Below are 12,616 nucleotides of genomic sequence, written 5' to 3'. Positions count from 1 at the left end.
TCTGGAGCCAATGAATAGGCAAGCGAGGATAATTTCTTACACATCTATGTGAACAAGTGAGGCATGCTTCACAGAAGAATGCCTGGTAGGGTTCTTTTCCCTGAGAACCACATCCCCGTCACACAGTGAACAAAAAGAACAGCCCCTTTTGGAGATATGACTGAGACAGAAGACAGGGTTAAGATTTTTTTCTTTTTTGTTTCATTTTAATGCCTTAAATATTTTCATATATTTTAATGCCTTAAAATATTTAATGCCTTTCAAATATTTTAATGCCTTAAAAGTTTATTTTCAATAAATCACACATATAATTCAATTAGGGATTGAAAACAGGTAGTGAAAGAGAAGAGACATATAAAAGAGCAAATAACAACCTTCTCAGCAAGCCACCAAGAACTTCCAGGGCCTTCTGGTTATTAGGGACAAAGGAGAACCAGATGGGCATGACAAACTAGATGAGGTCAAGGCATTAACATTAGGAATAGATACTGGAGTGTGGGAAAATATTAAGTATAATATTTTCTGTGTTTAGCTGCTTAAAATTAAGTGACAACTTGTTTCTATTTATTAAAGAATCTAAATAAAGTCAATGCAATCTGTATACAAATAATGAACTGTAATCAAAATAATTAAAACAATCATATGTGCATGACACTTTACATGTTGTATTTCATTTAATCTAAAAAGCAGACATAACAGGTAGGCTGTACTTTAATGCTTGTTTTATATTTGGAGAAACTGAGTCTTATATGAGGTTAAGTAACTTGCTCAAGGACACAGCTAATACATGACAAAACTGGAACTTGAAGCCAGGAGGTTTGATTTCACAGACTGAATACTTACCCTCTATATTAAGTAGTCAACAAGTAATGTTATTTTCATTTCTCTTTTCCTATTAAGGCTCTGATATAATTACAGACCATTTTAAGCATTGTCATAGCAATATTCTGGCTGGTTTCTTAATAAGGAAAATAATAACTCTTGAGAATGAAATGCTACATCTATATCAGTTTAATCAACCATTACATGTTATGGGCCTCTGTGCCTAATGCTATATGTCAAAGTATGATCTCACAGAAAGTATGAATGAATTCAATTCCAAGTTGGAAAAAACCTAAAAGGTTTTCTGAGCATGGCGGGTGCTTCCTGCTGGCCATGAAGCCAGGAAGGAAAACTGGCAGGAGTGACACAAGTATAAGCATTGTGGTTTCAGCAATGGAAGAAAATGTTTCCTCAATGTTGCATAAGCAACTGATAAAGAGCATAGGTCCTAACTATGACAACATAGATGCACCTTAAGGACATTAAGGACCTAAGTGAAATAAGCCAAAAAGTCAAATACTTCATGATTCCACTCTCATGAGGCATCTAAAATAATCAAATTCCTAGAGGCAGAGAGTAGAATGGTGTTTTCCAGGGGAGGGGGAAATGGGGAGTTGCTATTCAGTGGGTATAAAGTTTCAGTCATTGAAGATGAGTCAGTTCTAGAGATGTGCTATGCAACACTGTGCCTATGGTTAACAGTACTTTACTGTGTGCTTAAAATTTGTCAAGAGAGTACATCTCATATTAAGTAGTCTTCCAATAACAAAAAAATGGCTTTTATGAACCCAGCATAACTTTGATATGACAAAAATATCACAAAGAAGGAAAACAATAGACCAATATTATATATGAAAACAAACAAAATGAAAAAGTGAACATAGGGCTTGAGTAATTGCTAAACAGATATCATAAACCAAACCATATGTGTCACTATTCCCAGTAGTAACATCGAATTCAATTTCAGAGGTAAGAAGTACAAACAAATTACACATCCCTGCATATTATTTAATGGTGGTGTCCTTGACAAATCCATACCACTGACAGCTGCCCCAGTTAACTACACACATAGGACTTCTTTTGTTTTTTAATCAGAATGCTGTCGTGTGAGGCATATGAAAAATTATAAAAGCTTTATATTCCTTCATTTCAAAAACAAATGAAATACTTACATTATTAACAGAAGAGCATACTGGTTTCGGTCCGTAAAATCTTTGGGAAAGGACAACTGTAAAGGAAGTTCTTTTAAAGAAAGAGCAAAATATTAAAGATGGAGAGTCATTTACATGTAAAACTATGATTCATAGAAAATTGTTGTTAAATAACATAGCATGCACAAAACTTTACCATAGTCATCAATATGAAGCATTTTAATTTCTGACTTCACTATCTTCTTCTTCAGGATAGCTTCCTTCAGCATAGAATTGCTTTCCAATATAAAATACTCTATAAATCAAAAAAGTTAATTTAAATAACTAACTACTATGTATTGGTCAGGAATAAGTGCAGCACAACAAATAATCATCCAGTGATTGTCATTTGCTAAGCACTGTGTGAGGCACTGATTAAACTCTTTAAAATTCTTCTCCTTGTAGATTTCTACAAGTTTTCTAACTGACCTTTCTTATTTCAGTGAAATTTTGTCCACATGCCCTATTCTTGGAATTAACATTTACATCTTCAAAATGCAAATCTGATCATGGTCCTACTCTGCTTAAGAATATTTAAAAGAATTCAAAGTTATCTAGGACCCAATGAAATGACATTTACTATGCCCAGGCATAGTAAATAAAATATAATATATAAATAAATATAGTAAATAAAATAAAATATAAAATTATTGGAAATATCAGGAAAATATTACCCATGATGAGTAAAAAATCCAGTCAATAAAAATAACCTAGAAATAATACAAATGATATAATGGATTGAAAATAACATTAACATAGAGAATATAATTCTATCGCTTGTGTTTATTAAGGTGAAAAAAAAATAGGCATGAGGATCTTAAGGGGATATATGAATGAAATTTAAAAATAAGACACAAATTAGAATTCTAAAGATTAAAAACAGTAAAATCTGATATTCATAAAAACTATAAGATCTAAAATGAAAAAAATAGTAGGTGGGATTAGTAGCATAGTAGATACTGTAGAAGAAACAATTAGTGAATTTGAGACTATGGCAAATAGACAATGTAAAAAATAAAAAAATCAAAAAACAAGTTGACAAACCATGAAAAGAACATCAGCAACTTGTTGGAATTTGAACATCAGCAACTTGTTGGAATTTTTATTGATACATTAAATCTATAAATTTATTGGAGAGATTTCACATAGTGAGCCCTCTAATTCATAAGTATGTATGTATATCCACTGAGCCTTTAAGATCTCCCAGCAATGATTGTTGTTTTTCATTTTAGGGGACTTTCACATTTTTATTAGATTTATTATTGGATATTGTCAGATTTCTTGTTACTTTAAACATTTTGAACTATTTTCAAATTTTGCATTGCATTGTATTTCATAAAACAGTTGATTTTTGTGTACTATAACTGTAACCATGAAAAATTCACTCATTGCTAAAAGTTTTGTGAAAGTGTCTCAATTCCATATTTTTGTTTGGTTTGTTACAGGTATATCTTCGGCAAAGAAAGATAGTTTTCTACTTATATTTCTTTTCTTCCCTCATTTCATTGGCTAAATAATACAGTGATGCATAGAGGGGTGAGAGTGGACATTCTTCCCCAATATTGGGGGAAAGCAGTCAGTCTTTGAATATTAAGTATGATGTCAGTTGTAGGATTTTTGTAGATTCCAATTCATCTTATGAAGGAATTTCTATTCTTTCTATTATTAATTTATTGTTACTGGTTTTCATATTTATCAAATTTTTTCTTCTAATCCTCAGCATTAACAGTAAAATAAGGTGAATTACATTGATTGATTATTGAATATTATAGCAATCATGGATTCTTCAGGTAAACCCAATGTACTCATAATATTCTTTTACAAACTGGTAAATTTTACTTGCTGGTATTTAGTTAGCAAATTTTGCATCTATATTCATTAAAAAGGTCTTCCTTCCTCCCTCCCTCCCTTTCTTCCTTCCTTCCTTGTTTTTATTATTATTTGTCCTTATAATGTTTATGCTGGATTTGGAATTTGGAATGCTGGCCTTATATTTTCTGAGATTTTGTGTAAGCTTGGTATAAATGTATTGAATATTGCACAGAATGCACCAGTGAAGGTAACTGGAATTTTCTTTGTGGGAAGATTTTTTTTAGTAGATAATGAGATATTTTTATATTGTACTTACCCTGCCTGTTTAGACCCATTTCATCTAAAATATGAAGTTTACTGCCTTAAGATTACTTATAATATTCTATTACTATCATTCTAATGTGTGTAGGATCTGTTATTAACATTATGTAGTTCGTTAATGAAAATGGATGATGAGAATGTACATTTTCTTTGGTGACTGTACAGAACTTTATCAATTTTATTGATCTTTAAAACAATATTTACTTCTGTATATTTTCTCTACTGCTAGTCCATTTATGTCGTCATTTATTTCCACTTTTTATTATTCCTCCCTTCAATGTAATTTGCTTTTCTTTTTCTACCTACTTAAGGCAGAAGCTTAGATAATTGATTTCCTTCTTTACAAAGCAAGAATTTAGAGCCAAAATTTCTTGTCACATTGTCAGGTGTTTTTCTGTGGCTCAAAATATTTTCTAATTAGTGTTCTAAATTATTCTTTGATTTATGTCCTGCGTAGAAGTTCAGGTCTCATAACAAAACATTCTCAGCTCTTCTCCATTCCTTATTTTGGCTTCACTTTTGAAAGCTCTTTTCTAATATCATTATCCAGGTTAAGAATTATGTTTTCTTTTTCAGCATCATTTAATTAATTAACTTTAATTCCAGTACACTTAATATACAGTATTATAGTGATTCAACAATTCTTTTTTATTTTTTTAATGTGTGTTTATTTTTAAGAGAGAGAGCAGGGGCGCCTGGGTGGCTCAGTCGGTTAGGCGTCCGACTTTGGCTCAGGTCACGATCTCGCGGTCCGCAAGTTCGAGCCCTGCGTCGGGCTCTGGGCTGATGGCTCAGAGCCTGGAGCCTGCTTCCGATTCTGTGTTTCCCTCTCTCTCTGCCCCTCCCCGTTCATGCTGTGTCTCTCTCTGTCTCAAAAATAAATAAACGTTAAAAAAAAAAATTAAAAAAAAAAAAAAGAGAGAGCAGGGAAGGGGCACAGAGAGAAGGAAACAAAATCTAAAGCAGGCTCCAAACTCTGACCTGCTAGCACAGAGCCCAATGCAGGGCTCAAACCCACGAACTGTGAGATCACAACCTCAGCTGAAGTTGGACGCTTAACCAACTCAGCCACCCAGGCGCCCTGTGATTCAACAGTTCTATACATTACTCAGTGCTCATCATAAGTGTATTGTTAATCTCCTTCACTTATTTCACCCATCCCCCACCCCCCACCTCTGGTAGCCATGTTTACCAGAGTAAACTGGTCTGTAGTTAGACTCTGATTTTTGGTTTCTCTTTTTTTTCCCTTTCGTTCATTTGTTTTCTTTCTTAAACTCCATATATGAGTGAAATCATATGGTATTAGTCTTTCTCTGATTTGCTTCACTTAGCATTATACTCTGTAGGTACACCCATGTTGTTGCAAATGGCAAGATTGTATTCTTTTTTATGGCTGAACAATATTCCTGTGTGTGTGTGTGTGTGTGTGTATCTCACATCTTCTTTATCCATTCATCTATCAGTGAACACTTGGGCTGCTTCCATAATTTGGCTATTATAAGTGATGCTGCAATAAACATAGGGGTACATATTGCCTTTCGAATTAGTGTTTTTGTATTCTTTGGGTGAATATCCAGTAGTGTGATTACTGGATTGTATGGTACTTATATTTTTAACTTTTTAAGGAACCTCCATACTAGTTTTCACAGTGGCTGTACCAGTTTGCATTCCCACGGATAGTGCACGAGGATTCCATTTTCTCTCTTTATTGCCAACATTGTTGTTTCCTGTGGTGTTGATTTTAACCATTCTGATAAGAGTGAAGTGATACTTCATTGTGGTTTTGATTTGCATTTCCCTGATAATGAGTGATATTGAGCATCTTTTCATGTGTCTGTTGGCTATCTGTATATCTTTGGAGAAATGTTTGTTCATGTCTTCTGTCCAGTTTTTAAGTTGATTATTTGTTTTAGGGGTGTTGAGTTGTATCAATTATTTATATATTTTGGATGCTAACCCTTTATTGGATATGTTGTTTCAAAAATGTCTTCTCCCATTCTGTAGGATATCACTTAGTTTTGTTCATTATTTCCTTCACTGTGCAGAAGCTTTTGATTTTGATGTAGTTCCAATAGTTCATTTTTGCTTTTATTTCCCTTGCCTCAGGAGAACTATCTAGAAGATTATTGCTACAGCTGATGTAAGAAAAATTACTGCTGCCTGTGCTCTATTCCAGGATTTTTATGATTTCATGTCTTACATTTAGGTCCTTATTTTGTGTTTATTTTTGTGTATGGTGTAAAAAAATGGTCCAGATTCATTCTTTTGCACGCAGCTGTCCAGTTTTCCCAACATCATTTGTTGAAGAGACTGTCTTTACCCCAATGCACTTTCTTGCCTCTTTCATTGAAGATTAATTGACCCTATAATTGTCAGTTTACTTCTGGTCTTTCTATTCTGCGTGTCTATTTTGTGCTAGTACTATATATATGTACACACTACATTATGTATGTATTATATTATATTATATATACACAGTGCTATATATATGTTATATAATTACTACATATATACTATGTACATACAGTACTATATGTAATATACATAGTATATATATTATATATATATACTATACATATATACTATATATATAAACTATATATCATAATATATACTATATAGTCAATACTACATATATAGTATAGTAATATGTATTACAGTATATACAGTACTATGTATATTATACTATACTAGCATATATACTAGTACTATATTATATATAGTACTGTATATACATCACATATAGGTAGTAATATGTATTACAGTATAGTATATAACTATATATAGTATAGTAATACAGTAATGTATATTACAGTATATACATAATAATATATAGTACTGCATATATAGTATACGTATATATAGTACATAGTATATACAGTATATATGTAGTAATAATATCATATATAGTACTGTGTATATAATACATATATAGTGTGCATATATTTACATATATATACATATATGCATATAGTTCTGGCACAAAATAGACACTTAGATCAATGGAACAGAACATATACTATATTCCAGTATGTAATTATTATACAGTATGTGTATATTATACATTATGGATATACTATATATATGTGGTGTGTGTGTGTATATATAAAATACTCTATATTATTACTACTACTACTGCTACTACCACTACAGCCTGTACTATAACTTGAGGTCTGAAATCATGATACCTCCAACTTTTGCTTTTTCAAGATTGCTTTGACTGTTAGGGGTCTTTTGTGGTTTCATACAAATTTTAGGATTATTCTATTTCTTTGGAAAATGCTGTTCATATTTTGATAGATATTTCATTAAATCTATAGATCCTTTGGGCAGTATGGGCATTTTAACAATATTTGTTCTTTCAGTACATGATCATGAAATATGTTTCCATTTCTTTGTGTCCTCTTCAACTTCTTTCATCAATGTTTTATGGTTTTCAGAGTACAGATGTTTCACTTCCTTAGTTCATTTTATTCCTAGGTATTTTCTTATTTTTGGTGCAAATGTAAATGGGATTGTTTAAATTCTCTTTGCTGCTTTATTATTAGTGAATAGAAATGCAACAGATTTCTATATACTGATTTTTTATCCTGCAACCTTACCAAATTCATCTATTCCATTAGTTTTTTGGTGGATTCTTTAGGGTTTTCTATATATAGTATCATATCATCTGCAAATAGTGAACATTTTATACTTCTTACTCACCAATTGGATGTTTTCCATTTCTTTTTGTTGTCTGATTGCTGCTGCTTGGACTTCCACTATCATGTTTAATAAAAGTGAGATGTCCCTGTGTTTTTCCTGACCTTAGGGGAAATGCTCTCAGTTTTTCACCATGGAGTATATTGTTATCTGTGGCTTTTTCATATATGGCCCTTATTATGGTCAGTTATGTTCCTTCTAAACCTAGTTTGTTGAGGGTTTCATCATGTTGTACCCTTTCAAATGTTTTTTCTACATCTATTGAAATGATCATATGGTTTTTATACTTTATCTTAGCGATGTGATGATTCATGTTGAGTGGATTGTGAATGTTGAACTATGCATGCATCCCAGGAATAAAACCCATTTGGTTCTGGTGAATGATTTTTTTTTTTTTTTTTTTTTTTTTTTTTTTTTTTTTTTTTTTTTTTGGTTAATGTAGGATCCAGTTGGCTAGTATTTTGCTGAGGAGTTTTACATCTATGTTTATCAGAGATACTGGCCTATAATTCTTTTTTCATAATGTCTGTATCTAGTTTTGGCATCAGTGTAATGCTGGCCTCATAGAATTTGGTAGCTTTCCTTTCTCTTCTGCTTTATGGCATATTTTGAGAGGAATAGTTATTATCTGTTCTTTAAGTGTTTGGTAGAATTCGCCTGTGAAGCCGTTTGGTCCTGGACTTATTTTTGTTTTGGGTTTTTTGACTACTGATTAAATTTCATTGCTTGTACTCAGTCTGTTCAAATTTTCTATTTCTTCATGATACAGTTTGGGGAGGTTATAGGTTTCTAGGAATTTATCCATTTCTTCTAGGTTGTCCAATTAGTTGGTATATAACCTTTCATATTCCTTTATAATCCTTTTTATTTCTCTGGTGTTAGTTGTCATTTCTCCTCTTTCACTTCTGATTTTCTTTGAGTCCTCTCTGTCTCTCTCTCTCTGTCTCTCTCTCTCAATTATTTAATTATTTAATATTTTTGATGAGTCCTGCTATAGGATTATCAATTTTATTAATCTTTTCAAATAGCCAGCTCCTGGAAACCTTTTTCTGTCTCCTTCTAGTCTTTTTATTTTTTAATGTTTATTTATTTTGAGAGAGAGAGAGAGAGAGGGAGGGAGACAGGGAGGCAGGCAGGTAGAATGAGAGTGGAGCAGGGGCAGAGAAAAGATGGAGACACAGAATCTGAAACAGGCTCCAGGCTCTGAGCTATCAGCACAGAGCCTGATGCGGGGCTCAAACCCATGAACTGTGAGACCATGACCTGAGCCAAAGTCAGACACTTAACTGACTAAGCCACCCAGGTACCCCTGTCTCCTTCTAGTCTTAATGATAGTCTTCCTGGATTGAGCATTCTTTCTGCAGATTTTTTTCCTTTTAGCATTTTGAATATATCATGTCACTCCTTTCTGACCTGAAAAATCACCTGACAGCTTTATGGGGTTTCCTCTGTATATAAGTATTTTCTTTTCTCTTGCTGCTTTTAATATTCTATAACTATTTTTGCCTTTTCAATTACTGTGTATCTTGGTTGGACTTCTTTGGGTTGATTTTGTTGGGGGCTCTCTGTGCCTCCCGGATCCTTCCCTAGAGTTGGGAAGTTTTCAGCTATTATTTCTTCAGATATATTTTCTACACCCTTTTCTCTCTCTTCTTCTCTTATCCCAATAATGTGAATGCTATTACGCTTGATGTTAAGTCTATTCTCATTTTGCATAACTTTTTTTTCCCTCCACCTGCTTAGGCTGATTGCTTTCAGTTACTCTGTCTTCCAGGTCACTGATCCATTCTTCTCCTTCCTCTAGTCTACTATTTATGCCATCTAGTGTATTTTTAATATCACTTATTAAGTTCTTCATATCTGATTGTGTTCTTTGTTCTGTGTTTGCTCTTTGTTAAATGTCTCAGTGATGTCCTCCATTCTTTACTCAGGTCCAGTAGATCTCTTTATGATCACTAATTTAAATTCTCTATTAAGCGTATTATTTGGGTCTGTCTCACTGAGGTCTCCTGCTGTAATTTTTTTCCTGTTCTTTCATTTCAGACATACTCCCTCTTCCCATTTTGTCTAAATCTTTGCATCTGTTTCTGTGTGTTAGGAAAGTCAGCTACGTCTCATACTCTTGAAAGTAGTGCCTTACAAAGACGAGGCCCTGTAGCGCCCTTCAGTGCAGTGTCCCCTGTTCCGCAGAACCGACACTTCGGGCATGATTCCTACATGTGCTGTGTGTGCCTTGCCACTTTTTCCACCAGTCCAGTCCTCTGCAATGCCTCTCTTTGTCTTTTGTAGGCAATGCTTGGTCCTTTTGTGTTAGCGGGGCAGTCTTGGGCTGCCTTGGGCTTGAGTTGTGTCAGACCAGGTGTTTACCACAGATACAGTCAAACCAGACTGCAGAATGCTTTACCTGTTTGTCCCCTGAGAAGCTTTTTCTTGGTGGGTGGGGCCTTCAGTCAGACCAGTGCTCTGTCTCCTGCTCACTACTGGGGTCACAGCTGGAGTAGTGTACGTGGTTATCTTCCCCGGTTCCTGGGACTGGAGTTACTTTGGAGATCTGTTGGCCCTTGTCAGGGCTCCTTGCACACTGCCAGACTTGTGGCACCTTTTGGTTGGGTTCTGGCCAAGAGCATGTTGGAGGGGTTGGCTCTGCCACGGGCAAGGATCCACAAAGTGCATGGGGGAGGGGTGGTGGTGTTAGTAAGGTTGTGTTTATCCTCTGGGGGAGGGGATCTGCATTTTCTAGGACCAAGGCCAGCCTGGCTGGAGGGGGCAGATCCAAAGTGCAGGGTACGGAGGTGTGCAGGATGTGCAGTGTTACCAAATAGCGAGTGTCTGGACCCTACTGGTTCCTGTAAGTGGTCATGTGTTTATGCTGGGAGGTGGGGGCAGGAAATGGTGCCCACCAGCTTCTTTGTTTCTGAAGTCTCTCAAGGATCCCTGGCACTCCAGCACACTCATGAGATTGATTAGTGAAGAAATCTCCCTTCTGTATGCTGCCTCTATGCTGTGTCTCTGTGGACTGTTTCTTGTGCTGTCTCTTTAAGGGTGGGGACTCAGTTTCCTCTTGCTCTCAGCGTTCTCCCAGAGCTGAGTCCACTCATTTTTTTTAAATTTTTTTAAGTTTATTTACTGAGAGAGAGAGCGAGCACATGAGCAGAGGAGGGGCAGAGAGAGAATCCCAAGCAGGCTTCCCGCTGTCAGTGTGAAGGCTGAGGTGGGGCTTGAACTCAAGAACCATGAGATCATGACCTGAGCCTAAAACATGAGTCCAAAGTTTAACCAACTGAGCCACCCAGGCGATCCCTGAGTGCACTCAGTTTTCAAATTTTACGTTTTGAGTACTGTTGGTTGTAAAAACTCGTGAAGTTCAGCCCCTCTGGTTTTTGAAGCCAAATGTCATGAGGATTTGTTTTCCCCATGTGGGCTCCCCAATGTGACAGTCTGCTTCACTCCCCTCTGTGCCATGGCAGCATCCCTCCCTCCCGCAGACAGTGCCAGAGTCCCCTTAGTTGTGGACTGTGTTCTGCTAGTCTTCTTGGCATTTTCTGGGTTATTTACACTGATGTGAGTGTTACCTAGTTGTATCCCTGGGACAAGATGTGCTTGGGGTTGTCCTATTCTGCCACCTTCTCTGGAATTCTTCCATCATCATTTTAAAGACTGCTCTATTTTTTTTCCCCCTGGTGAGACATTTGCATTAATTCTTGGCTTTGCTACCATGTATGTAATGTGTGGATATAATATGTCCTTCTAATTTTGATGATGTAAGGTTGTTTTGTTTTTTAAATAACCTTTTCTATTGGGATACATCCTGCTTGAGGCTTGTTGAGCTATTTTATACTTTTCATCTTATTTGGATTTGACCATTATTTCATCATATGTTTTATTGCATGCCTCTCCTTTTGACTCCAGTTAAAAATATCATAGATACAGATCATGACCTACGTTAGCTTAGGCTCTGTTCATGTCTTCCATTCTTGTTCTTTTTGTGTTTGGAAGTTTCTCTTGATAATGTTTCAATTTTGCTGATTTTTTTGTAGTGTCTAATTTACTTTCAGTATTTTCCAGTGAAGTTTTTATTGCAGATATTTTAAGTTCACAAAGTTCCTTTGAAAATATCCTATTTATATTCACATTGTATTCAACCTTTGCTTGATTTTCAAAATCATATATGTAATAGCTGGTTTACTGTATTTGTCAGAAGGTTCCCTCCCTGTCATTTCTGAGTCTGTTTCTATTTACTAGCTTTTTTCCCAGTTATGCATCACATTTTCTAGCTTCCTCACAAAGCCAGTAGTGTTTTATTGGATTCTGACCATTATGATATTTACAGTGCTTTGGATTTTGTTCTTTTGGAAACTGTTGGACTTTGTTCTGGCATATGTTTAAGCTATTTGCAGTTCAGCGTAATCATTTCAAGGCTCTGAAAAATATCTTTTTTAGTGTGGGTTTGGTTGACCTCTGCTATGCGGCTAGTGCTGCTCTACTACTAAGGCATGACTCTTGTGGGCTGTCTCCTAGGAGAACATTCTGGTATGTTGCCTGATTGGAACTTTTATCATATCCCCGCACTTTTTGAGCTCTGGCTTCTCCCAAGCTCACAAAGCATCTTCCTACGTCTGCCCAGCTAGGTGTTTTCTGCAGTGGACTTCAGATGATCCTCCACAGCCCTATTAAGATTTCTGTTTTGTTTTGTCCCCATTTGCCTCTTCCTATCCATTGTATTTGCCCATCTTCTCAACATTCCCAAAGCTTCAACCTTTATGAACTCC

General features: G+C 35.3%; 1 protein-coding gene across 3 annotated transcripts in view; it reads right to left on the bottom strand.

Moving 5' to 3' along the window:
- Positions 1-12,616, bottom strand: part of DPP10 (dipeptidyl peptidase like 10) — a 1,350,210-nt gene that overhangs the window by 42,586 nt on the left and 1,295,008 nt on the right. For all 3 annotated transcript variants that reach the window (XM_078451370.2, XM_078451369.2, XM_078451371.2), the window contains exons 18-19: positions 2,170-2,268; positions 1,995-2,064 (exon numbers count right to left, since the gene is read on the bottom strand). In XM_078451370.2, the coding sequence (XP_078307496.1) occupies positions 1,995-2,064; positions 2,170-2,268 (169 nt within the window). The remainder of the gene's footprint in view (positions 1-1,994; positions 2,065-2,169; positions 2,269-12,616) is intronic.

This window comes from Panthera onca, chromosome C1 (assembly GCF_046562875.1).
Source record: "Panthera onca isolate mPanOnc1 chromosome C1, mPanOnc1 haplotype 2, whole genome shotgun sequence".
Lineage (NCBI taxonomy): Eukaryota > Metazoa > Chordata > Mammalia > Carnivora > Felidae > Panthera > Panthera onca.
This window is presented reverse-complemented; position numbering and strand designations above follow the sequence as displayed.